This window comes from Xylona heveae, assembly GCF_001619985.1.
Source record: "Xylona heveae TC161 unplaced genomic scaffold L228scaffold_4, whole genome shotgun sequence".
Taxonomy (NCBI): domain Eukaryota; kingdom Fungi; phylum Ascomycota; class Xylonomycetes; order Xylonales; family Xylonaceae; genus Xylona; species Xylona heveae.
In genome coordinates this window covers 1,528,221-1,551,490 of record NW_017264196.1, presented here as the reverse complement: position 1 = coordinate 1,551,490, position 23,270 = coordinate 1,528,221, and the positions used below count along the sequence as shown (strand labels likewise).

At 48.6% G+C, this 23,270-nt stretch overlaps 6 protein-coding genes across 6 annotated transcripts; 3 read left to right on the top strand and 3 right to left on the bottom strand.

Annotated features, from left to right (window-relative positions):
* Positions 1-2,395: 2,395 nt before the first annotated feature.
* On the bottom strand, positions 2,396-5,269 carry L228DRAFT_229402 (hypothetical protein). The gene is made up of 5 exons (XM_018330499.1): positions 4,693-5,269; positions 4,509-4,579; positions 4,196-4,445; positions 3,466-4,134; positions 2,396-3,398 (listed from the first exon to the last, which is right to left on the bottom strand). The coding sequence occupies exons 1-5, from the start codon at positions 4,805-4,807 to the stop codon at positions 2,782-2,784; spliced, it is 1,722 nt and encodes a 573-aa protein (XP_018189191.1). The 5' UTR covers positions 4,808-5,269; the 3' UTR covers positions 2,396-2,781.
* A 2,211-nt stretch (positions 5,270-7,480) lies between these two features.
* On the bottom strand, positions 7,481-12,470 carry L228DRAFT_267615 (hypothetical protein; the record flags this gene model as incomplete). The annotated part of the gene is made up of 8 exons (XM_018335004.1): positions 7,481-9,011; positions 9,062-9,174; positions 9,227-9,495; positions 9,550-9,722; positions 9,778-11,486; positions 11,538-12,081; positions 12,154-12,392; positions 12,453-12,470. The coding sequence occupies 8 exons, from the start codon at positions 12,468-12,470 to the stop codon at positions 7,481-7,483; spliced, it is 4,596 nt and encodes a 1,531-aa protein (XP_018189190.1).
* Positions 12,471-12,619: 149 nt separating this feature from the next.
* On the top strand, positions 12,620-13,368 carry L228DRAFT_246455 (DUF543-domain-containing protein). The gene is made up of 3 exons (XM_018332421.1): positions 12,620-12,696; positions 12,754-12,842; positions 13,009-13,368. Exons 2-3 carry the CDS (start codon positions 12,762-12,764, stop codon positions 13,216-13,218), a joined length of 291 nt encoding a protein of 96 aa, XP_018189189.1. The 5' UTR covers positions 12,620-12,696; positions 12,754-12,761; the 3' UTR covers positions 13,219-13,368.
* An 8-nt stretch (positions 13,369-13,376) lies between these two features.
* On the bottom strand, positions 13,377-15,991 carry L228DRAFT_246454 (hypothetical protein). The gene is made up of 3 exons (XM_018332420.1): positions 15,715-15,991; positions 15,487-15,638; positions 13,377-15,434 (listed from the first exon to the last, which is right to left on the bottom strand). Exons 1-3 carry the CDS (start codon positions 15,756-15,758, stop codon positions 13,810-13,812), a joined length of 1,821 nt encoding a protein of 606 aa, XP_018189188.1. The 5' UTR covers positions 15,759-15,991; the 3' UTR covers positions 13,377-13,809.
* Positions 15,992-19,116: 3,125 nt separating this feature from the next.
* On the top strand, positions 19,117-20,536 carry L228DRAFT_246447 (nicotinamide N-methyltransferas-like protein Nnt1). Its single transcript, XM_018332418.1, has 5 exons — positions 19,117-19,553; positions 19,635-19,781; positions 19,875-19,976; positions 20,026-20,334; positions 20,386-20,536. Exons 1-5 carry the CDS (start codon positions 19,365-19,367, stop codon positions 20,458-20,460), a joined length of 822 nt encoding a protein of 273 aa, XP_018189187.1. The 5' UTR covers positions 19,117-19,364; the 3' UTR covers positions 20,461-20,536.
* Positions 20,537-20,703: 167 nt separating this feature from the next.
* Positions 20,704-22,123, top strand: L228DRAFT_246444 (chromatin associated protein KTI12). Its single transcript, XM_018332417.1, has 4 exons — positions 20,704-20,796; positions 20,861-21,205; positions 21,312-21,578; positions 21,687-22,123. The coding sequence occupies exons 1-4, from the start codon at positions 20,791-20,793 to the stop codon at positions 21,966-21,968; spliced, it is 900 nt and encodes a 299-aa protein (XP_018189186.1). The 5' UTR covers positions 20,704-20,790; the 3' UTR covers positions 21,969-22,123.
* The last annotated feature ends 1,147 nt before the right edge of the window (positions 22,124-23,270 follow it).

The following is a 23,270-nucleotide window of genomic DNA, read 5'->3' as shown; positions in this document are numbered from 1 at the left end:
CCCATTTGGACTGTCATTTACCTTGGTGATAGCCGGCAACGTAGTTTCAGCCATCCATGAAGGCTGACTTTAGTCAGAAACCTCCGTAGCAATACATTAAAGATGACGACTATCATTTTCGATTTTGAGGAGAAACCAGTCAGCTGAGCCTGAGCTTAATCCTTCAGTGCCACTCGAGGATAACTGCTCGAAATAGTTTGATTTGACTGTGCATCAAGCAATGACTCTCTGAGGCTTGGACATGCACGCACACCCATTTGCGTCACAAGAAGCCTCTTCTTTCCGGACTTCACTGCGTTGGCTCCAGTCATAGATCCTCAAGATGGGGCGTTTAGAAGCTAAAGTCGCCGAAGCCAATGATGATGGTGTCGGAGGAACAGGTAAGCACTGGTCACCATGGATGATGCGTGTGAAACTCGAAACGTGTGGCCGCAGGGATAAAGTTGGTCCAATCAGAGAATCAAGCAGACTGAAAAATAGCTTGGCGTAACGCCCGTTGGTTGCCTAGCAGAGATCGTGATGCGGGGAGAATGTGCTCATGCAGAACCTCGTGCACTGCTGCCTCTGATCCATAGGTTTGGAGCCTAGAAAAAGGATGGACCGCCCAAGCCTTGACGGACGTGACGCCGTTTGCTATGCTCTAAGTCAGGTACGTTCGAAACTATCACTCAAGCTTTATCGAGGCTTGAGAATCCGTGCTTCGTGACGGGATTGAGGCTTGCTCAAGATCGAATCATGGACTCCATCGTAAAACGTTTTGCGCCGTCGCAATCGTATCAACGTCAGAAATAATAAGACTTTAGGCAGAAAAAGGTGATGATAAGAGGCTTGGGAGCAATGTTAGGCTGTCAGACAAGTCCAATATCCAAACCGCAGGCTCCCAGACATCCAGGACAAGACCTTACTCCGCCTTTCATTGTCGACACTCGTGTCTCATCGGATCATAACTATCGCATTGCAGAGCCGCCTTGATCAAGCCCACACGCCTCACTATGTTTCCAGCGTATCTGCCTTTCTAGTCTCATAGGCGTTCCTGACAAATCAAAACGGTCAGCCCTAGAAGTAGGTATTATGTATTAAAATAGTCGAATGTCAGCTCGTACCTCGAATTTGTTCGTGTACGTCTCAAGGTGCACTAAGAATTGAGCACACTAGAGAGATACTCGATTGTCATGACAAATGAAGCATTTAAGCCGGCAGAACTATCAGCCAGATAGGGAAAGACAAAGGCGCAGTGAGGCGTGAATACAGTGCTGGAGCGAGAAACAACGGGGCTGAATCATCTGGACGACGTCCAGAGAGATGCAAGCCGCACAATGACAGACTCAAAAACACATGTCGAACAAAAAAGTAAGCAAAGTATAATTAATCGGTGGCGGTAAAAATGCAAGCTAGACTAAAGGCACATATTCGTGACATGACAGCAAAGGGTCGCATGGTTGCTCGATTGCAAAAAGAGGACAATTCGACGAGATGGACAGCTCGGAAATGATGTGAGAAAAGGCGCATGGCTACACGACATTCTTTAAAAGCAGTACGCTCAGACACATCTCAGCCCGCAGGCTTGGTAATCGTTCAGCCTTGTCAGCCTTATCAGAATTTATTTTTTAAAAGGTGTCGCAATCCATGGCACACGAGGTACTTGGTTCATGCATGGCACACGTGCTTGTTCAGCCTTGCGAGCTGTAACTCGGAATTGGGTCATTCCTGAGTCCTGCAACCCGCCAAAGGCCACTGTACTTGTAACCAAGCCCATCCATACTAATATAAGGTAGGCAAATACAAAGCAGAAGTTACACCGAGACTGCACTGTCTTCCCCACAACGTCAGCTCTTTACTACGCCGGGCGGTACCTAAAGGATACTCTGCTGCAGCGATGTCCAACAGACTACCTAAAGTAGACGCTCAAGTCCCCGTGCAATTTTACTGTTTTTCTCTTTTTCTCTTAGAAGAAATCCAAAGTTACGATAATCATACATCACTTGCAAAGTGATACCACTCAATACCTCCCACGGCACCGAGAGGGTCTCTATCGTTCGGTCTCTTTGTATTACAGAAGCGGGCATAGTAGCTATATCTCCGCTCGAATCGTGAGGCTATTTGGACTTGATAAAGTATCTCCAGTCCATCAATCAATCTACGGTAGGTACCTGACCTTAGGTAGGTACCTACAGATATCTCAGATACCTAATCTATGCTATCTGAGGTATCTGTCGCCGTTTATCTGGAAGCCCTTATCTGTTCCGTGATGACATGCATATCGGAGCAACTGCGCGTGGGCGGCCTCTACGCTAGCGTACCATTGCAATGCGGCGCTCAGTGGGATTAGCGTAAACTCAACTTAAAATTAATTCCAGACAAACATCAATCGGGAGGTAGTCATCGTTTCAGGAATAGGGAATAAATCTTGTATAATTGCACTTTTAAAAGTCTACCATTACGCGTTGGGTATGTTATCCAACGCTGCGGTAAACCTAGCTCTTTCCATAAAAGTACATAAAGTAAATGAAGCAAAAGGTATCAAACCATGGCAATCTTCTCTATAGAAGAGACGGTCTTTCAAAATCTTTCCAAGATATTCTATGCCATCCATCTCGTGTAAACCAACAAGTGCTCGAAAATGGTTCGAGATGTTTATCCAAGTCCGGACTATCCGAGACCAGACGCGCTCAAAAGCAATATGTGCAAGGGAATCATAAAAAGGGAAACTAGAAGAAGACAAAATTTTCTAAAACAAAATGGCACTGGGCAAGACTGAGCAGCCGTGCGTCTAAAGTGAACTTAGGGATACACCTCGGGGACGCCCTTTGCGGATCGATAAGCCTCCTCGTCCTTGGGATGCATGTGGCCGGTGACAGTCTCCTCGTCGTATCCACTGGCATGAGGGTCGTACGCCAGAATGGGGTCAGTGACGAGATCGCCTTGCTCGTTCCAGGTCTTGCTTGTAGCCTCAACAGGGAAGACGAAGCAGAGACCGGTGTAGGTGACAAACGCGACGATAAAGCCGCAGAAGAAGTTGAGGCGGTAGACATAGGTGGCACCAAAGGGAACATCACGGCCAACTGCACCGGCGAAACCAACAACATTGATCAGAATGCCAAAGATATAGGCGGCGTAGCCGCGCCAGTGAACGCCGAGCGTGTAGAAGTACGGGCCAGTCTTCTGGCCGCTGTACAGATCCTTGACCTGCAGGTATCCCTTGCGAACGGCGTAATAGTCACCGCAGATGACACCGGCAATTGAGGAAAGGAAGACGGAGTAGGCCGACAAGTAAGTCGTGAACTGGTTAGAGCTTGACAGGAGGTTCCAAGGGCACATGGCCAGACCAATAGCTGCGCAAATGAAACCACCACGGCGAATGTTGATAAACCGAGGCAGAAGAGCAGTCATATCCGTTCCTACGGCCAAGACTTAGCATACGGCACTTGGACAGGTGCTAGAGTTGATTTGGGAAAGAAACTTTACCTGCGGAAACAGAGTTGGCGGCAATGTTGGTGCCCAATTGCGCCAGCGAAAATGCAAAGGCGAGGAAGAAGACGCCAGCTCGGTCGCCGGACGTGCCGCTCTCAAGGAAACCACCGAGCACATCAAGCGGGTTCCAAGCCGGTTGGCCCTTTTGCTCGGGAAAGAGCGCAGAAGCAGAAGAGACGAGGATACCAATCAAGGAGGTGATGGCGAAACCGAATGGAATCGTGATGAGTTGTGACCACAGAGCAGAGCTGGGCCGCTTGGAAAAACGAGTAAAGTCGGGATCATTGACAATCAGCGTAGCAAAGTTGGCGATTGAGGACATGATGCCGTTGATGACTGCCCAAGCAAGAGCGCTTCCATGCAACTTGGGCCTCTCGTGGATGACTTGACCCGCGCCGTGAGCCCTGACCAGGGCCCAAATCAAGAATGCGACACCAGCAACGGGGACGATGTAAGCCTTGACGGTGAAAAGGTGACGAATCTTGTGCACGGGGAACCAGATTGCCGGAAGAGACAGAAGCCAGAAGATGAAGAAGCTGACAAAGTAATCGGTAGATGTACCAGATGACTTCATAGTGTTGTAGGGCGAAGTTTCTGCTGAAGGGGTGGAGTACTTTCGGAAGCTTGGCCAGATTGCTGCAATCATCAAGCGTACACATTCACCTAGAAAAATTTGGATCAGCATTGAGAGGCGGGCGACAACGCTCATGGAGAAGCAGCATACCTCCGATCCATGACTGTACGCCATACCACACGCAAGCCATGCCAGCACGGTTAATGACGGGCCACAGAGAGCCCCAGACGCCAAATGACGAACGTGCGACCACGGGAAAGCCGATGTGATACATGGCACCGATACGACCAGAAGCACAAATGAAACATGCGGAGAAGAAGTAGCCAACCCAGACGCAAATCCAGGCCTGCCACCAGGCCAAACCACCGGTAATCATGGTCGAAGCAATCATCCATGTGTTCTAGGGTCGAATGTTAGAATTAACATGGATATGTAACTGGGGAAAGAAAAAAGCGTAGCTTACGATATTGAAACTGTCCGCAATCCAGAAACCGACAAAGTTCCATGATCCCCATAGTCGTCTCTGAGGCTCGACTGTGCACTTTTGTAAGCGAAATTCTGATAGTCCTTTGGAGGGCGCAACAAAATAAAATTTTTCGAAAAGTGACACAGGGCAGCCTTTCAATGGAGGCGGGATCGGTTCGTACCAGGCTTCAAATCTTCGTTGACCAGCATCAACTGGGTGTGGGTCAGACCCGGCTCATGATCGACCGCCAGCTTGTTGGCGAAATGGGCCGCCTTGGAGTGCTTAATTCTCTCCATATCCAAGGTAGGTAGAGATCTATGTGGAAGAAGGTTTGATATTGTCCGCAGGATGTAGGTATATATCACAACCAGTGCCTGTAGTGGGCAACAGCAACAATCCTGCGTAAGGATTTGAGGTCACCGCCAAATGTTGTCGCTGGACAAGAGAATCTGTGGGGGAGATGGGGAAGAGGGAAGAGGAGTTCAGGAACGGAGTTCTATATATGAGTTTCGAACATCTACTGCTTCTGCATTCGGCGCCGACAAATGATAAAGCTAACCTGGCTGGCGTTTTGGTGGACTGAGCTGATCCGACACAGTTCCCCACGCCAGCCAAGCTTCAAACTATGGGCAGGCATTATTTTCGGGGCAAGAAAATAGAAGCACCCTAGAGCGATCAACGAAGCCACCATGTCGACCCATAATTACAGAGGGTACTGTGCCTCTGTCTAGAGTTACTCTAGTACTCGTACAGTAGAAAATGGGAGTCAAGTCAGGTCTGCCGGTAGTTGCTTTTTTTTTTTTCTCTAAAGAGTTGCGACGATTCATTCGTCACTTCAAAGGGAACTTTGCCCAAAACGGGCTTGGTGGCGAGAATAGATTCGGGGTATCGGGGGGAACGGGGGCAAGCGATATCTCTGACATTAATGTTGTACTCGATCTCATCGAGTAACACCCTCCACTTATCGCTGAGCGCGCCCTTATCTTGTGCCCTCTCATTCTCGTGATTGGGCAGTGGGACGGACTGATAGGGGATCTCCATCATGGTTCTGGGGGGTCTTGTCCTGTCAGTCACCTCTTAGTGAAAAAATGATGCCCTTTCGTGCACTTAGAATCATCAGTATCTCCTCGCTCCGGCCCCACAAACTTGGATACGTTGGCCACTACTCCGTAACCATGATTGCGCACGCGAGAAATCTGTCAACTCGATGCCATCGAGTAAGAGAAAATCATCTTTGCCATTATCGCCCGGGCACCATCGTAGCAGACTACGTAGTCCAATGGTTATTATCGTCATCATCGCATCCCATCTTGCTCGAGTAATCCACTCATGAAACTCATTTCAGCGGTTCGCATGTGATTTGAAATTGCAGTAGCACTTTTCAAATGTAATGTACCTCGACGATGAGACTCTGTCAAAAAATTTACATATGTTGCCCTGGAACTGGTTCAAATCTTCGGCTCTCGTCATTGTTGGTACCGATCGACACCAACCAAGGTGAAGCGTTTCTGTCGTTGTATTGAACTTCCATCTGAAAACGCCCTTTTTGCCACAGGTATCGTTCCGAACTGTACCGAGTACTGTACCGTATATTGGAGGTTCCAAAGACCATTATCAGGCGACTATCAAGTATCTTTTACAGACATGCGCATTATAGACGACAAGGCATAAATCCCCATCTGTCTAGGACAGGCAGGTTGTTAATTTAGTGCAGTACAGACGCGATTACAATATTTTCGTATAGGTACGATATCTCTACTTGTCTATCAAAACCAGACCGATCTAACACCCTAAAGCATGTGCAGAACGGCCCGACCGGGATAATATGGCGTGGCGCTGCCGTTATCGTTGACCATGATCCAGAACAGACGACGACCCAAAAAAGCGTGTCGGAAAATTGACGGAGACAATAGTGGAGGATTTTAACAGCGCGCTGTCAGCAAGGGACATGTCGTCAGGACAAGTTTCTGAGGGAGCAAAGAAAAAGAAAAAAGAAACTAGTGTCATAGTCAGGGGGGTGCCCCTGATGATTCTGGGAGAACCAAAGACCAGGGACCTCGTCAAGTCGTCTGCTTCTTATCGTGGGCTACTGTAACGCTTCCCCGGTTCTCTGAAGACACTACCAGATTAATTTCAATTTGCTCGCTTCCAAGAGCCAGTGATGAACTCTTACTAGCCTTCAACAATGTCAGTGCCTATTTCTTGTTGCGCGCGCAATCTCCGCCACATATGCTCAGAGGACGTTGAGAACTAGCAACCTTTGGACTTGATTTTAAATCTTCCCTTTCTAAATCCACAATTGCACTTCCAAATATTCTCCACTCAACCATGCAGAGAGACACCTGATCAACAAACGAGCAACTTTGTTCGCCTGAGACGAAACCTCTGTTTCCTCATTTTCACGCCAAGCTCGCTTCAGTAAGGAAAACAGTTGTATCACATATCTTCTGTCAATGGCTTGCACACGCTTGAAGAACCCAAGAGCTGAAGAGATGCAAAAAATATGTAGAGTAGAAGCCAGAGCGGCCAGTGCGCTGAACACCTGATTTGCCTCGCACTATCTAAGTGGATGACTCTCAAGCGATGTTGCCGGTTATCGGCAGCCTGAGGTGGAGCATCCAGAAACATTCGGCGCCTCCTTAATCTCTTCTTCAGCTCTGGTTGCTTGTCTAATGTACGTAGAGCTGATCAAGGACTTGCTGGTGATGGTTGATACACTGTCGTTGTCTCGCCGCGGGTCCGTGCTACCCGCCGAAAGAAGGCCGGGGATTAAGCGACAGAGCTCTTCATGCTCTGCTCGACTGAATATTTCATGTCCCCCATAGGCTACCCATGAGTACATTCAGTCTTTCCGAATCATTCTTCCTGAAAGCTTCGCAGATCGCAATAGCCCTTTGGCAGGTTTTCTCGCTTGTCGCATGGATGCGCCGAAAAACTGAGAAGGTGGAAAACTAGCCAAATGGAAACATTCACTCCTCCTGCCAACGACCAAAGCGTCGGTAATCTTCGTAGAGGCTCTTGAAGATCGCTCGACTCGATGAGTCCATGGCGGCGTTGAGAGCGCGCAGGCTCTCTGGGCTTAATAAACCGAAGGCTGTGTGGAACCCTGGAGAGAGCGCGGCCTTTTGCTCTGCCGATACACGTGTACGAAGCTGACATTCAATGTATTTCATCAACAGATAAGGCAGATACTTTGCGACAGTCGCCTTAGCCTTGCGAACCTCGTCATTGAGTTCATGTTTAGCGCGCGTTCGAGAACCTGTCACTTGGGAAACTGTAGGTTCACACAAGGTCGAAAGAAGTCGAGCGTATCCCTCTGCACACGCGGTCCCCATTGAGGCTGATGCGACAGACTGCCCTCCAACACACCAGGGTGGGAGTCCTGCCGACGGCATTGAAGACCCAGGCTTTCCGCCTGGAATCAAAAGGCATTGTAGCAGGTTTTGCATCAGGGTCACAAGTAGATGGAACCGTCCGCCAAGCTTGGTCCGATGCAGACTCATGAATGTGTTGAGTAAATGACATATCTTCAAGAAGATGGGTCCTGCCCGCTCAGCTGGAAGGCGGGGACCGGTAGACGAGGTGATCGCATTGAGTGACCCGATGAGAGAGTCAATATTCCATTGTGACATTGGAAAGCCCCTCTTACGTGCCATTATTTCCAGGCAATCCATGGAGCTAGAGAAATGCTCGTATGAGATTGTACTGTTGAGGTCTTTGCTGATATTGAAGAAAGTAACAAGCAACTCATTTCCTAGCCGTCCTGTGCCTTGGTTGTAATCGTCGATGTCGTCAATCAGTGTTTTCAACAAAAGCAGCTGGCTCGACGAATGGCCATCGAGGGCACCGCGTCGGAGATTATCGAGTAATGACAGTTTCTTCTCAACACTGAGATTGCGTGATGACAACCGGAAAGAGTTCAAGATCGAGTCTTGCTCTACCTCCATCAGATCTTTGCTAAGCAGATGAGAACCGAGAGACTGATGGATCGCAATATCATCCCCATTGGCCCGTACAATTACTTCATAGAGACGAATGAGCAAGGCCAGATAATCAGCCTCAGTGGAGAAATTGCCCGTCAGACCAGCTTGTGATCGAGCCTCGGCTAGAGCAAGCGCCTCCTTTCCGAGGATAGCCACGTTCGTTCGTATTCCAGCATCCTCAGACGCGTCTATCAATGCGACTATGCCTTGGATAATGCACCTTGACACAATGAGGGTATCAGGGATCCCGGAGTGAGCAAATGTTTTCACGAGCGTAGACAGATTTAACATGAGACTCTGTAGCCAAGTTTGAATGACGGGCAACAACTCAGTGTTCGTGGTCGATTGAAGTTCGGACCGATAGGCGTTGAAGACGGAAAGCGTGGTCGTGATGAGAGTCACAATACCAACCTTATTTGAAAGGTTCTGATTCTGATTGATTTGCCTATTGACTCGCTCAAGGGTCGCTGTCAAATATTGGCGACTTCTTGGCTGGTCCCTGGTCGAAATAAGATGCCTAATAATGTGAGTTAAATCATTTAGAGTCATATATTCAGAAAAACCTACTCAAGATTCAGCTTCTGGAGTTCCTCGATTAGGAGACATAGAGTCGCATCCTCTGCCAGAACTTCGCCTCCAATCGACTCAGCCAATTTCCACGGCGCATCAGGAATTGTAGCCTAATATATTAGCATCAGTTTTTTTTTGTCTTTTGGATGATAAGCAACTCACAATCTTAGATGAAGGGTTGGGCAATCTCATAAGCTTGACCATACTACTCATATAGAGCGATCGCTGCTTATTTACGCCCATTGGGCGGGCCTCTAGGTAGTTCTCATATATGACATTGAGAGCTTCCTCCCTTTGATGACGATGAAGGACACTTAGAGGCGTTTTCAAGTAGCATTCTGCGAGGAAAGTAGCGTTCTCCTGGCGATCGTTGCCACCTTTTCCTTGAATGGACTTGTTCGATGTTGACGAGATGATCGAGGATAATTCGGCTGTAATCATGTTAATCGACTATTACCGACGGAGCATGTCAATCTTCGGCTAACCTTTCATGGACGGGTCATTCAGTAAAGAATCGTCGTTTAGGAGCGCCTCCCATACTCGCAGAAATGACAATCCGTTTGTATTCCACGATTTTTCTTGACTCCACATGCCTTCCTTTCGCGCAAGTTTGTACAAAATGGAAAGGAGCTTGATGCGGACTTCAGAGATAAGTTTTCTTTGGTGTCGTTAGTTTGTCTACACTTTTGCATGTTCGGTGGTTAAACACGTACAAGAGAAATGCCGGTGACTCGACTAAGGGCAGTGTAAAGCCAAGTGCCACTGCCGAGGCATGAGTGAGCTTCTCCGTCTCTCCCAGCCAGCAGCTGAGTGTATTATCTTCGTTCTCAGCGTGACCAGATATCCTCTCGATGAAATCTGTGACCTGTGCAGCAGCGGAATTAAAGGCTTCGATGGCCAAAGGTTTGTGATGATTTTGAGACGGGAGAATGTATGGCAGAGTAGAAAGAAAGCGAAATGCTTCTAGAGCTTCCAAATTCTTGAATAAGTATTTAAAAGAAATTGAATCTTTTGAAGCGAACTTCTTGATCAATTTGGCTGCCGACTTTATGGCACCTTTCAATAAGCGGGAATTGTGGCCAGACGCATCCTCGACAACAGCGGGTGAGGATGCAGAAAATGCTAGACTCCACTGCAATTGGATCTTGGTGATTGAGCGATATAACCGCCAACGCATCTCTGTCAGCTCATGAGCGTCCAGCGCAAGCAACTGAAGAAACGTCTCGTAAGAAGTGATTACTGATGCTGAGAGAGTGTCTACTGTTTCCTCTTGTGTGACGGAAGAAAGAACTGCCTCCATAACGACAACGCTACTCATCACATCGGCAATGGTGTCAGGGTTGTTCAAATCCGCCAAGTCTATATTGACGCGGGATCTAAATGTCTGTAGTTCGCGCAGAATTTGCGTAGCTGTCAGTGACCCTTCGAGCAGCTGCTTGAGCTGCCGGGTTAAATCATCGTGCTCCCACACAGAAACAATTTTTCTGGACTTCTTGCGCTTTTCCCCGCCAAAATTTGTGCTGTTGCGATAAAAGTGGAAGAGTTGAGCTCGCCAGCGCTCTAGGTACCCATTGAGGTCGCGGCCACGAGCAAATTCCTCCATAAGTGGAAGAACAATCGAGGTCCGAATGGTCTTGCTATTTGCGGAAGCCCCCATCTCACTGTCTTGGCCCCGTTCAGTGATGCGAGAGAATAGAATGTCGACTAATGAACCATTTGCTCCCGGTTCTTCGGGTTCTTTTGCAGCTACCGGTTCGGGCGCGAGGAAGACATTGACGTCCAATTTCAAGATCTGGGAGATAATTGCCCAATGGACATCTTTTTGCCCTTCGTCAGAAACCAGTCCAGTGAAGCTGAGCGTTATTTCTCGAAGGGTCTGGGTATCTATCGAAACGTTGTACTCCAGTGCAATCTGAAGCATGTGCTTTATTGTTGCGAGGTGCTTATCATTCAGTGCCGGTTTTGAAGTTGAGCCTAAAGGCAGTCCTATAGTGGCTAGAAGAGTGTTGAAAACGTTTTGTAGCCAAGCAGCTTCACTCACGCGCCACCTTGGACCGTAGGCTGGTAATGACCTCAGCGAGAGCTCAAACAGGGTTGGGATGACTCCAGTTAAAGCACACTCCGTTTGGGGGTTGCCTTCAGAATGAGCTGTATCATTTGTCTGAGACTGCACAGGGCTGAGAAGGTCCGGCAGCTGGAGTAATTTGTCTCCAGCATTCTTGTTAGCTTTAGTTTCGACATTCGATGCATTTGTGCCCACAGAGTCTAAGAAATTGGCTCGCGCAGGCAGAAAAATGTGAATAGCTATCAGCCCCTCCAAGACCTCGATGATTTGCCTTGTTTCAGGGGAGTTCTGAAGCAGCCTATGACAAGTATTCAGCAGAGCGATTGCTGGTGTAAGGGCGAAGTTTGCAAAAGCATCCTGGTTCCCAATTAGCTCAGAAGATGGACTGAAATGGTTACTTCTGCTTACGTTGCTGACACGGCCTGCTTTGTCACCAACGTCGACATATCGGTGATGCCAAATTTCGACCATTGATTGGAGACTCTGAGGTATGTCTTCTCCTCCGCTCTCGCGCTTCAGCAGCTCATTTGCAACAGTAAAAGCACTGCCCAGGATTCGAGCACCAGTTGGCACGTCCACTCGAAGAACAGATTTCATATATTCACGGTTGAGATTGTCTTCCTCATCGGGCCCTTCGAAGGCATCGGCTAGTCCGATGACACAAGTTACAGCAGAGGCAACGGAAAGAAGCAATATCCGCTCATCATGCCGCGAGGGACTGGGAGCACCCGAAGCTACCTCTGCGCCTCTACTTGGCCTCTTCCTCTTCTTACTAAGCTTATGCACCGTTTCCGCCCCGTCGCTGGCTTGACTTTGCGTTGAAGCCGCGAGAAGCGCTTCTTCAATCCGGTGACAAAAGTTATGGGAGATCAAGAGCCGAGCAGCGCTTCGGACAGGGAGTCTTCGGGCAACGCGTCGCAAAAGCAGCCATGATCTAGGTTCGGTTCTCCAACTATGTGCAGATGGTCAGCCGGCCGATTTCTTTTCAAATGACTTTCCCACAAGTGAAAAAAGAACTGTTTACATGTCTCCGGCGCCTTTGTTTGTCGAGAGCTTGCTCAAGATCCACCGTAAAATCCATTCTTCTCGTGCCCAGAAGCGTATTTCTCGTTCGTGCGCATCCTCATTCGATCCATTGAAGTTCTCGTTCTCGTTCTCGAGCTTGATTATGCTCGAGGCTGCGGCAAGCTGGTCTTGCACAGAAGCGGTACTTCTCTCAAGATTCACTAACGCCTGGTAGGATGATACGCTTTCCTGCCAATCCTGCGCAAATACAGTGAGACAATGGAATAAATTGTGATCATCCTGGAAAGTCTAACTTACAACACTCATGGGTGCCATAGCGCTGGCTGCAACAATGTTTTTGTCTCCGTGACGACGTCAATTTCAGAAAATATAGAGACTTTCTCAGAGTGCGTTCTGATTGGCCAGAAGCGAACGAGCCGCTATTTACGGTGCAACCAAATGGAGAGCCGAAGCATCAAGAACCTCAAGCACGCGCGACATTGACCGCTTGCGCTCAAGTCCCATTGCACTTCTTCACTCATCTCAATTGCCATAGTTCTAGGTTGGTCCTTGAGAAGATGCTTTGTAGATTTACCACTGGCTTACACGCTCTCAATAGTGTGAAAGATGTCTTCGGATTCAGCTTCCTCTCCCCCTGCTGTGCCGCGCCCGGCAAAGCCGGTCAGCGAAGCTCTCTTGAATGAGAAGGTACGAATACTATTATAACCCTCTCTTTTCATTCAGCCAGTACTTACAAGCTCGGCTGAATGTACCATCGATCATTGTGGATTTATAAGCTTTCCAAGCGCTCCTTAGCCCTACCCATGCAGTGGATGGCTTTGGCGAAACCGTGGCTAACATGAGTAACTTGTAGTGGGACCAGTGCCTCTCCTCCCTGTTGATTCGGTCGTCCCTCGGTTTATCTTTCGGTGTCGTTTTTTCTGTCCTTTTGTTCAAGCGGAGAGCCTGGCCCGCCTGGGTTGGTCTTGGTTTCGGTGCTGGACGTGCTTGGGAGCAGTGCGACTCAGCTTTTAAGAACTCGGCGGCAACCAGCAATGAGGGACTCCGTGTGGCTAAACAATAGAGCGGGAAAATGAGCTTCGATGGACGGGTGGGAGCGCATATCAAGCTCTCTTTAATGCGAGGTTTCGTTACGTACTACAGGACTTGGAATCGATGTATAGTTTTAATATGGTTTACAAGTCGATTGTAAAATCTATGTTTGGAAATGAGCATTCACTCCAATTGTCCTTTTTTGGTTTCTCTGTACTACCCCACTATGGTTTCAAATAAGTGGTTACGATTTCCTGTGAAATGCAACACGTTCAAAGGACGAGTATGATTGTAAGACGCATTGAACACTAAGAGTTGGAAGGCAAACGCTAGGTAGGTAATCTCATTCTCTCTTAAACTCGCTGACCCGTAATATTTTGTACGCGCTCTTGCATACGACAGAAGTTCCCAAAAGAAAAATATAACTGATATCGAAAGCCAATTGCGCCCAAAAAAAAATGCTGATATGAAAATATGCAGAACAAAATGTGTCCAACCGTTGTTCGAAACAAGAACCATACCCTCTATTCATATCCCGCGTAGGTACCGACCGCTGTGTAAATTTACCGCATAAACGTTCAACAATAACTAAACGACTTTGTATAGAACCTCCGGATGCACTTTAGAGACGGCTGAACGCGGAAGAAGAAAAAGGTGAAGATTGCCACTCTGAATTCTGCATATCCATTCCAAGGTCCGCAGAATCAAACATCGGCATAGCTAATGGCTCTAGGGGAACGCCAGTATGACCGAGATGAGTAAAGCACCCGGTGCAGGAGCATCCTTCTCCGCACTGACAGCTGCCACCTTCGTTCGAACACTCTACCTTCAGCGGGTATTCAAGATGATAGTAAAGTGAAGGTGAGTTGATAAGTTGAGGTTCATCGCCGTAGAAATTATTGATCGCATCAAAGGATGCCCGTTGTGGCTCCGAGCCATCCATGCTTGGCAGGGTAGCTTGCGACCCAGAGCGAAGATTCTCTGAATGGGAAGCAAACGCATCCTCAGAAGGCCGCTGAGCGGCACTCACAGTACCTTGAAGCTCTGCTGGCGATTGGTGTGGAGGCCTGGGCATCGCGTTACCACTGCAGCAGGCAGATTCCGCTGATGACTCTGGAACCGGCCCAGTGGGTGAGTCACTATCCGATCCGTCGTAGTGATTCTCGTTGACCATGAAGTCATAGATTGATTCAGCGAATTTAACGGAAGTGTCATTGTAAGGATGAGTAGGGCAGGCCAGACAACTGCAAGCATCGCCGCAATTGCAATCATGTCCAAGGCTCTCCAGGATGGAGTTGTTCAGCTGCATTGGATAATTCATCGCTCCTGGGGAAAAATTGTGCTGGGGTCCCTCGGCTAAAAAAGGGATGTGTTGACCATTGGCAATACCAGGTAGGCTTGGAATACTCTGATACGATGAGGCATAGGAAGACGGAAATGTGTAGGGTTCACCTCGAATGTTTGAGGATCTAAGTGAGGAGGATGACCTTGAAGAGCTTTCAGATGAAGTGGCGGTCCTTTGCTGCGACGGAAGAGAGTGGTCATGTGATTCGGCTTGAGGGACCGTCGACACTTGGAAGCCCGACGGTGACGTTTCTCGAGCTTTCAGAGGAGACTGAGCCGAGGGACGAGAAGATTCACGCTTAGGACCACAGCATCCACCCGCAGGCTTTGGTTGCTGCTCTGTAATTGTGCTCGCCGGACGGCTGTATGATTCGCCATAGGGACTTGGCCAGGCACCGGTCCAGCCAACCTCGTCCTTGATTGCAGGGTAGCCGCCGCTACCCGTCAAGCCAAGGCGCAAAGGCGGCTGCCCAGACTGTCGACTTGTCGCAGACATGGTGGGGTCCAAGGAAGAGTAGGGAGGTTGTTGGTCAACGGTGGAAGTGGGACTGAAGGCAAAGTTTGATGAATAGGGCACATTCGGAGGCATATTTGGAGGTGGGCCTGATTGAAAGGGAGACCGTGAAGCACAGCTGAGGTTTTCCACTATGGAGCTCTGCTGAGGAGCGGTCGGCGCGCGAGACCTATTCGATCTTGCGATAGACTCAGGCACAACCACCATTGCGCTCGTCTTCCTTTTGCTGGACTTTTGGACTCTGTGCGGCGAGGAAATGGCCCCAGAAAGGAGTGCTGGAACAGACCGTTGTTCCCCTGCTGGGCCTGGTTCGCCAGTAGCTTCAAACCTGGGTGTCGAGCTCGCTGCATCGGTGGAAGAGACGGTTGGTCCGCATGCGCAACTTGATTCTAGAAACGAAGTCAGTGCGTGAGCTCGTGAGGCTAGCAAGGAAGAACTCACTTCGAGGCAAAGCAAGTCTGAGCCTATCGCAAGTGCAGTGTGATCCGACATGAGGGCAAGTGCTCAGAGGCCGGCCAGGTTTGCGGACCTCCACAAGAGTGCGGTCGTGATGCTGGCATTTCGAAGAGCGATGTCCGCGGATACAAGGCTCACTGAGATCAGGTTAGTCTCATAGACTGAAAACATCTGGACGACATCATATCAGAAAGAACATTTGTGAGGACGTACCAGGCAAACTTTCGGGGCTTTCCGCTCACGAGAATCTCGGGCATGTTGTCAGGCTGATCACTCTTGAAATTTTCTCGGAAGTTCCCGAGAGGGGTTGAAGTCGACGAGCGAAGGGCGGAAATAGCACTTTTGAATCGCTGAAGAAGATGGAGAAGAAGTAGAGAAGATGAAGGCTCGATATTGGCAGAGAAGGGGTGCTGCCAGCCCAAATATATATCATCAAGAGAAGGCTCGGTGCATTTGATGCGACAGCATGTAGAGTGTGCTGGATGACTTTCGATACGTAACCAGCGGAGGTGGAGGTGGTCGGAGGTCAAGGATCGGATTTAGCCGTTTCAATGTACTTTTCGTTTGTGCAGGGCTGCCCTTCCAACCGCCCCCGGTCCAAAGCTTAAAGGTGGGGAAAGGGAAACGCCCAGGATGGCTCGACAGGGTTTCTCCCGACTAGGGGGGTCCTGAAGGATTAAGACAGCATGAAACCTAACCTTGGTCTCCCGCTACCACCATCGAAACACGCTGCGTTAACAACCCACTATTCAGCCATGTCGAGACAATGGCGCTAGAATGGTGCAAGAGGATGAGGACAGTAGGGCAAAAAAAAAGTTGGGGCAGAATTGTGCCTGGGTTCTGGACCCTCTCTTTCTCATTCCATTTAGATGAGATGTTCGACTATTACCTCTTAGGGCATTGGCGACTGACCGCAGGGACAGAGAAACGCGTGCCTTAGTCGCGACTGGATCTCTCCGTTGCGACCGCGTCGTATACTGGCTGGAGAAAGCAAAGTGGCAGCCACGAGCAGAGCATTTCTCCTATGCGCTAGGACACAGAATAACCCGAGGCGTGCAGCTTCTGGCGAAGCCCTGGATTCCAGAACGGCCAGCCATCGGGACGAAACGAGTAGTCGCAGGACCAAGTACTTCGAGGTAGATATTAGGGAACAATCTACACTGATTTGGGCACCAGGGGACAGACCATCGACTCAGGATGAACTTTTGGCGAATTGTTTCGATGCAACCCAATTTGTACACTAAAATCGACTACGACAGCTTTGATTACCCAATTCGACAGCTGCTTCCGTCCTGGATCATGGCCCATTCTCATTTGGAATGCGGGATACGGAAGCGAAAAGGAGAACGTCTAGTCAGCCCTAACCGCAAAGTTAGGCCTCCTTCGGTCACCTCTTCTGCGACGGCCGAGAAAAAAGGATCAAATCATACGTATGCTTAAAGAATTGGCATGTTTAATTCGGGACCATTTGCGACTTTTCTCGTCCATCAATTCGGAGTCTATTCCTGCGATATTCAAACTAGAGGGGTTACTTCAAACATGAGCTAACATGAGCTTTCATGTCACATGCGCTAAATCTGTCTCAAACCCACAGAAGTTTACCATGTGAAGAAGATAGGTATGGTAACAAACATGGCTCACGAATGATTCTAAACCGCATGACGCATCGAAGTTTTCTCACGGCCTCTTGGCAATTACATTTGACAAACACTAACATCAGAACAGACGGCTCACACGGCCTGAAACTCTCCAAGGTCCAGGCTAGAAGCTTGGCGATCGATGAGTCTAACATGAGTTTAAAGGATGCCGCACTGTAGGGGTTGTGGCCGACCAGTCCTGCTGTTTACGCAATTAAAGCCGTCAATACTAGAACTTCCTTAGCCAAGAGTTTGGGGTTCAAGTTACCCACCTTCATTGGACTTCGATTTTCGCTGAAACTCAAGCATCGTCCCTGGACTCGGCGCACGGGGGCCCCTTTCGATGGCGTTGATGAAGCTTGGCGGTCTTAATTCGGCTGATCTGCGCTCATAATAGAGCCGAATAAGTTACTGCGTTCGCAACACATGCATCATGACATTTTGTGTGGCTTTCGATGTCTGACCACATGATGGCAAGGCCAATTATCAGCTTTGACAATGCTGCTAATGCGCTCCTGGGCAATGGTTCGCAGAGTGAAACTAGTATCATCAACTGCATCTTACCCTTGGCCTGGCGTTATGGGTTCGAAAAAAGTTTTCTCGACACAGCCAAGGGTCAAGCTGGTCAAATATTACTAGCGGGCACGCTGTACGTGATCGATGAACAATGATTGGACTGACCAGCTTATAGCGGAGCTCTAATAAGGAAGAGACCGAGGGCGATGCCCCATATCGAATGGATTCCTGCAAGTTGCTTGTCCAATCGAGGCCGATGAAATGCTTCACAATTGAACGTGGGTTTCGACAAGTGAAAGCTTGACACATTGCGATCTATCCATTCCAAGTTCTCTACCACGAAAGCCTCAACCATTTTTTAAAATTTCTGCAAGAGAAATTGACCTTCAATAATTCAAGCTTGTTTGGACTGAAGCCAATGGATTTCTGCTTCATCGTCCCGAACTAATGCCCTTGGACATGTGCCACGCTGTGGTTCAAGGAGCATCGCCCCACGTCTCCAGATGCTCGGCGAGTGGACAACGGAAAAGCGGAGACGCATCTTGCCGCTCTCCGGCTCGAATGCGCACTTGAACGTCCAAAATGCTTAGAATCTCCCAACGATGATTGGGTACCTCGTGTTGGCTTTGGTGATGGTGGTTTCCTGAGAGTGACAAATTTGTGGGGCTTCGCCTCAAGTTTCCCTCTTGTCGCCTCGAGACATCTCTACTGATAACGGTTGAATTAGGCGTCAAAGCAGGACCCTCGTGCTATCATATGAACACGAACTACAATTATCATCTGTCATGACAGACATGCTTGTCCCTGCCCCACGAACGTCTAAGGACGTCTCAATACTTACCCCTGAGCCAAGTTAGGGTCGCAACAGGGATATGTCTTTAAGTTTGGTTGCTGATTTAATGGGTTCGGGCCGATCGAAGACGATCGATGACGGAAAGCGGTGGGAAACCAATGCGGGCTTAGCTCAACTCGGCATCCTTTCCTTTTGGAGAAGGCACCTACGTACTGTCCGTTCCACGCCACTCTCAATTGGTCCAAGCTGCTGTTATGGTCCTGCCTAATTAGGAACATCACGTGGGTGGACTTCTCGCCTAAGCAGGGCATCGTTTGAGGCGCACCGCCGGCACCCCAGACCGTTGGAAGGTTGAGGTCAAATGTCGGCAGTTCCTACGCTTTAAGTGGCATCAATATATGGCTTGTGCCCGGACTAAAGGTATGTGATTATTATTAAGCTATCGTCATGGATTCCCCAGTCCTAGAATAGCACATTGGGCGATGAATGCCTGCTTTCCCGCTAGCCCATCGGGCATTCATTTGACGAAAAAGATTTTAGAAAAAAGGAGGCCCCCTTTACCGCGATTTTTGTTTTAAGTTACTTCTCTAAGGTGTCATTTAGGGCCGAATGCTCTTTCCGCCTGTTCCTTGGGGCTGTTGTTTAGTCGGTACTAAATTTTTTCCTCGTAGAAAGATCCAAAATTTCCTCCTGATTCGGCCGTTCCAGCTGAAACCGACAGGAGTGTCCATCCGAAGCAGACTTTTTATGTCCGTGCTTGACCCTGCTGCGCCTCCATAGGTTTTTCTGCGAGCATTCTCAGATTTGTTTCGAGAAGCTCCGATCAAATACGCTCCACTCTGAGACAGGTTGATCTAAAACACAAAAGGCTCAAGTCCACGTCAAGGGCCGGTCCCACTTTCAACGGTCACTGTCACATGACCGCTCATGCAATGTCCATCTCGATGAACTCCGACCATGATGAGGATTCCCTGACGGATGATTTCTGCCTGTTTGAGGAACCAGAGGGCTATTTCCAAGCAGAGAAGCCCCCCACGTCAGCCACCCACGAACTGTTGTCTGGTGAAACAGTTACCGTGCGGTTGGTAGGACACAACCCTTTATGGGTATGATTTCATATTCGATTCAATGCATCCTATTGGGTGCTTTGCTGCTTATCGGCCCGCGGACTGACGTTGTCATAAAAGGGTCACCTATTATGGAATGCAGGACGCGTGATTTCGAATTACCTGGAGGAGCGGTCCGAGACTCTTATCCGGGGTCGGGATATCCTTGAGTTGGGGGCAGGGGCGGGTCTTCCAAGTCTCGTATGCGCCAAGAGAGACGCTCGTTCGGTTCGTCACACTTTACTATGGCCCGAAATGATCATTTCTTCAAAACGCCGTCATTATGATGTTGTAATATCATTGACAATGAGAATGCGATAGGTTGTTGTGACCGACTATCCTGATCCGGACTTAATCGAGAATTTGAGGCACAACATCTCTCATTGCAATTTGCCAGCAGGAGTTGATAATATCCATGCCGAGGTACAGCCTTGGATTGTCGATGCTCGGTCACATGTGCTAATGTTGGCAGGGTTATTTGTGGGGAGCTTCAGCAGAGACGGTTAGAAGCTATTTACGAGATCCGGCAACGGGTTTTGATATATTAATATTGGCTGACCTGCTCTTCAACCATTCCGAACATTCAAAACTCATTGCCAGCATCGAGCAATGTCTTAGAAAATCAAGAACTGCACAAGCACTGGTCTTCTTCACGCCATATCGGCCGTGGCTTCTCGAAAAGGATCTAGCGTTCTTTGACCTGGCCAGGTCCGCCGGCTTCAAGGTGGAGAAAATCTTAGAAAAGGTGATGGATAAGGTTCTATTTGAAAAGGACCCAGGTGTAAGTATTTATGACCTAGTAATATATACGTGGATTAACATGATTGCGCAGGATGAGCTACTTCGACGTACAGTCTACGGTTACGAGGTCCGGTGGGGTGACGGCAAAAATCCAGAAAAGCAATAGCGTCCAGCGAAGGCAGGAACTGTTTTATTGGCCATGACCGTTAATCATCTATAGCATAATGCTACTATATCACAATTTATTAATTTAAATCACAATATATACCCTGTATCAAACTTATCAATATTATAGTGTGTTATGACCTGTTCCTGCTTAGCGACGGGTAGATTAAAAGGCGTCAAGGCAGCGCAGTACAGGGCCCCGGCGTCGACTTGCGCTCGAGCTAAACTAACATACCCCACCAAGCGGGAGCCAAAATTTGCCCACGCAATCACCCCCGCGATGTCGTGAGAGAAGTTTTAGTTTGAGCGTCAAACTTCGACGTCAATTATAATGCCTGTATTCCTCCTAATGTATCACCATCAGTCAAGTATTTCCATTGAGCTAATTCAATTATTTTCAGCTAATCCTTCTGTCGGGCTTCCCTTCGTCGGGCAAGACTCATCGGGCTAAGCAATTGGTCGACTATTTCCAAGGTCGAATCGACGCCAACGCCTCTCAACCTACACCCGATCCACGAATCGCCCGGCTAAGAGTGCATCGCATTGATGATACTTCCCTCGGTCTAAGCCGTGAAGCGTACCGTGAAGCACGTACAGAGAAGGATGCGCGCTCTACGCTATACTCCGCTATCAGGCGTGCCCTTGGGCGCGACGATATCGTCATTGCTGATGCAATGAATTTCATCAAGGGATATCGATACCAATTGTTCTGCGAAGCGAAAGCTCTGCAGACTCCAAGCTGCGTTGTGAGTAATTTATTACCGACATGCTCCAAGGGTTGAATGCTTGGGAGATGACCGGTTGAAGCACGCTGGAAGGTGTCGTCTGGAGCTATTGCTGACAATCCCAGAGGTTCATATAGGAACGCCTATCGATACATGCCGGTCCAACAATCGACTACTTTTGGGTGACGATACCGTCGACGGAGGATATCCTGACGATATATTTGAGGATTTGGTTCGACGTTATGAGGAACCTAATGGCATGACACGATGGGATAGCCCGTTATTTACTGTGATTTATGATGATCCGAGCCCACCATGCGACGCGATCTGGGATGCGCTCGTAGGAGCAGAGGGTAAAGCGAAATTGGTCAAGCCCCATCAAGCCACGGTACTGGTATGTAGCTGTTCTGCCCTGCGCAGTGAATGGCCGTCCAATTATTTGAGAGGTCTCTTCACCATCTGAGGAATCATGGCGGCTAATCCATTCAAATCAATTGAACAGAAACCTGCCTCCGAATCAAACTACCTCTATGAACTTGACCGCACAACCCAGGAAGTCCTCACACACATCCAAACATGGCAAAAGGATCACCCGGGCGAGGAAGGAGGACAAATCTCAATTCCTGAAGCAGAACTGCCTATCGAACTGCCGGCATCGCCACTTTCCTTATCACACCTACAGCGGATGCGACGGCAGTTCATAACGCTCAATCGACAGCATACTCTCCCTAAGAGCAGGATACGGGACCTTTTTATCGATTATCTGAATACGAATTTTGCTTGAAAAAGCCATTTTCATCCCGAGGCTAGTCCACTCGACCCTAGACTTGCAACATATTCATTAATGATAATTTTCTGATGAACAAATTTCTACTGCATACAATCTCATATAGACCATTACTTATTCGCCCAAAAAAAAGCAGACAGTTTTTCGGAGTCTTCGTCCTTTGCCCTGCTCTGGCGTGATATTATAATGACATGTTGGCAACAAAACCTCAATTGTATCCAAAATTTAACTGCAACAACATTGTTGCCTGGAGAAAGTGGAGGCCGATGCTCTTTCTTTGTTATCTTCCAAAGACTTGTAGAAGATGAACTCATCAATTGCCAATTTGGCAATGACAACGAACACGGAGATTATCCTCCCAAGCTCTGAGCCAAGGCTACTGGATAATTTTGGGCGGCTGGAGTCCCTCAGAACACGGTCACGAGGGGGAGAGAAAACATTCTTCACTCATTTTCTCGGACTTCAATGCCGAAAACAGCAAAGCTTGACACGTCAGATTGATATTGCCCCTTGCCGTGTGGAGAAGTTAAAGGTCACAGGCCGCCAAGACGCCCGACGAGCAGATTTTATTTCTCGCACGTGAGCCATTCTTTCGTTAAGGAGCAATCCTCGGATTAATCGCAGCCGAGTACAAGCTTTTCCCCAGCTCAATTGTGCCTGCTTTGCCGCTTTCGCCGAGTATGCTTGTGTCGCGGATTCATATTGTGGGGTTAGTGTTGTATTGAAAAGCCACGCAAGCCACAGGCGGATCTGGGGTAGCGACTCTTGTCACTTTTCGTAGAGGAAAGCACGCCAAAAACACCAAAAATTGTGGTAAAGATGGGGATGCGATACCAATGCAATTCGTAGCAGGGTGGTAGTGGCTTGCAGTGGCTTGCACACTAATTCTCTTCCACCTGGGTAAGGCTGCACATTAGTTTCAATTGGGTTCTATTCTAACGACACAAAGCAGGGAAGGTTAAGCACTCTAATCCGTTGCCAGGTAGCGACGAAGGTTCATGACCAACCTCTATCTTGGTGCAGAAGTGCTTAGGGTGTTCTAAGGCCGAACGAAAGAAGAGCTTATGGCGCAATTCAGCTTCTCACATGCTGGAGCTGCGCGATTAAGGTAAAAGTCATGGAACTACTGAAGCGCTACGTGATTAACTTACAGCGTAGCTTTTTAGCGAAAGTATGGGTAGTACCCGTACTGTAACCACAGAAAAGGAAGCCTATCTAAGGTAGGTACCTTAGGTAGGACTAGAGGCGCGTTGCAGGTACTCCATGCAGGTAGAAGCTACCGAATCTGATACAGCGACC

What these genes read in the sequence shown, in the direction of transcription:
- L228DRAFT_229402 (XM_018330499.1), bottom strand. Translation starts at nt 4,807, where the DNA reads ATGGAGAGAATTAAGCACTCCAAGGCGGCCCATTTCGCCAACAAGCTG. An exon ending in CAACGAAGATTTGAAGCCTG is followed by an intron (nt 4,580 to 4,692) that starts GTACGAACCGAT and finishes AAAAGTGCACAG; the next exon opens with TCGAGCCTCAGAGACGACTA. An exon ending in TTGCGGACAGTTTCAATATC is followed by an intron (nt 4,446 to 4,508) that starts GTAAGCTACGCT and finishes ATTCGACCCTAG; the next exon opens with AACACATGGATGATTGCTTC.
- L228DRAFT_246455 (XM_018332421.1), top strand. Translation starts at nt 12,762, where the DNA reads ATGTCTTCGGATTCAGCTTCCTCTCCCCCTGCTGTGCCGCGCCCGGCA. An exon ending in AAGCTCTCTTGAATGAGAAG is followed by an intron (nt 12,843 to 13,008) that starts GTACGAATACTA and finishes AGTAACTTGTAG; the next exon opens with TGGGACCAGTGCCTCTCCTC.
- L228DRAFT_246454 (XM_018332420.1), bottom strand. Translation starts at nt 15,758, where the DNA reads ATGCCCGAGATTCTCGTGAGCGGAAAGCCCCGAAAGTTTGCCTG. An exon ending in AAGCCCCGAAAGTTTGCCTG is followed by an intron (nt 15,639 to 15,714) that starts GTACGTCCTCAC and finishes ACCTGATCTCAG; the next exon opens with TGAGCCTTGTATCCGCGGAC. An exon ending in CAGACTTGCTTTGCCTCGAA is followed by an intron (nt 15,435 to 15,486) that starts GTGAGTTCTTCC and finishes CTTCGTTTCTAG; the next exon opens with AATCAAGTTGCGCATGCGGA.
- L228DRAFT_246447 (XM_018332418.1), top strand. Translation starts at nt 19,365, where the DNA reads ATGACCGCTCATGCAATGTCCATCTCGATGAACTCCGACCATGATGAG. An exon ending in CCAAGAGAGACGCTCGTTCG is followed by an intron (nt 19,782 to 19,874) that starts GTTCGTCACACT and finishes AGAATGCGATAG; the next exon opens with GTTGTTGTGACCGACTATCC. An exon ending in TTGATAATATCCATGCCGAG is followed by an intron (nt 19,977 to 20,025) that starts GTACAGCCTTGG and finishes TAATGTTGGCAG; the next exon opens with GGTTATTTGTGGGGAGCTTC.
- L228DRAFT_246444 (XM_018332417.1), top strand. An exon ending in TGCAGACTCCAAGCTGCGTT is followed by an intron (nt 21,206 to 21,311) that starts GTGAGTAATTTA and finishes ACAATCCCAGAG; the next exon opens with GTTCATATAGGAACGCCTAT. An exon ending in CCCATCAAGCCACGGTACTG is followed by an intron (nt 21,579 to 21,686) that starts GTATGTAGCTGT and finishes TCAATTGAACAG; the next exon opens with AAACCTGCCTCCGAATCAAA.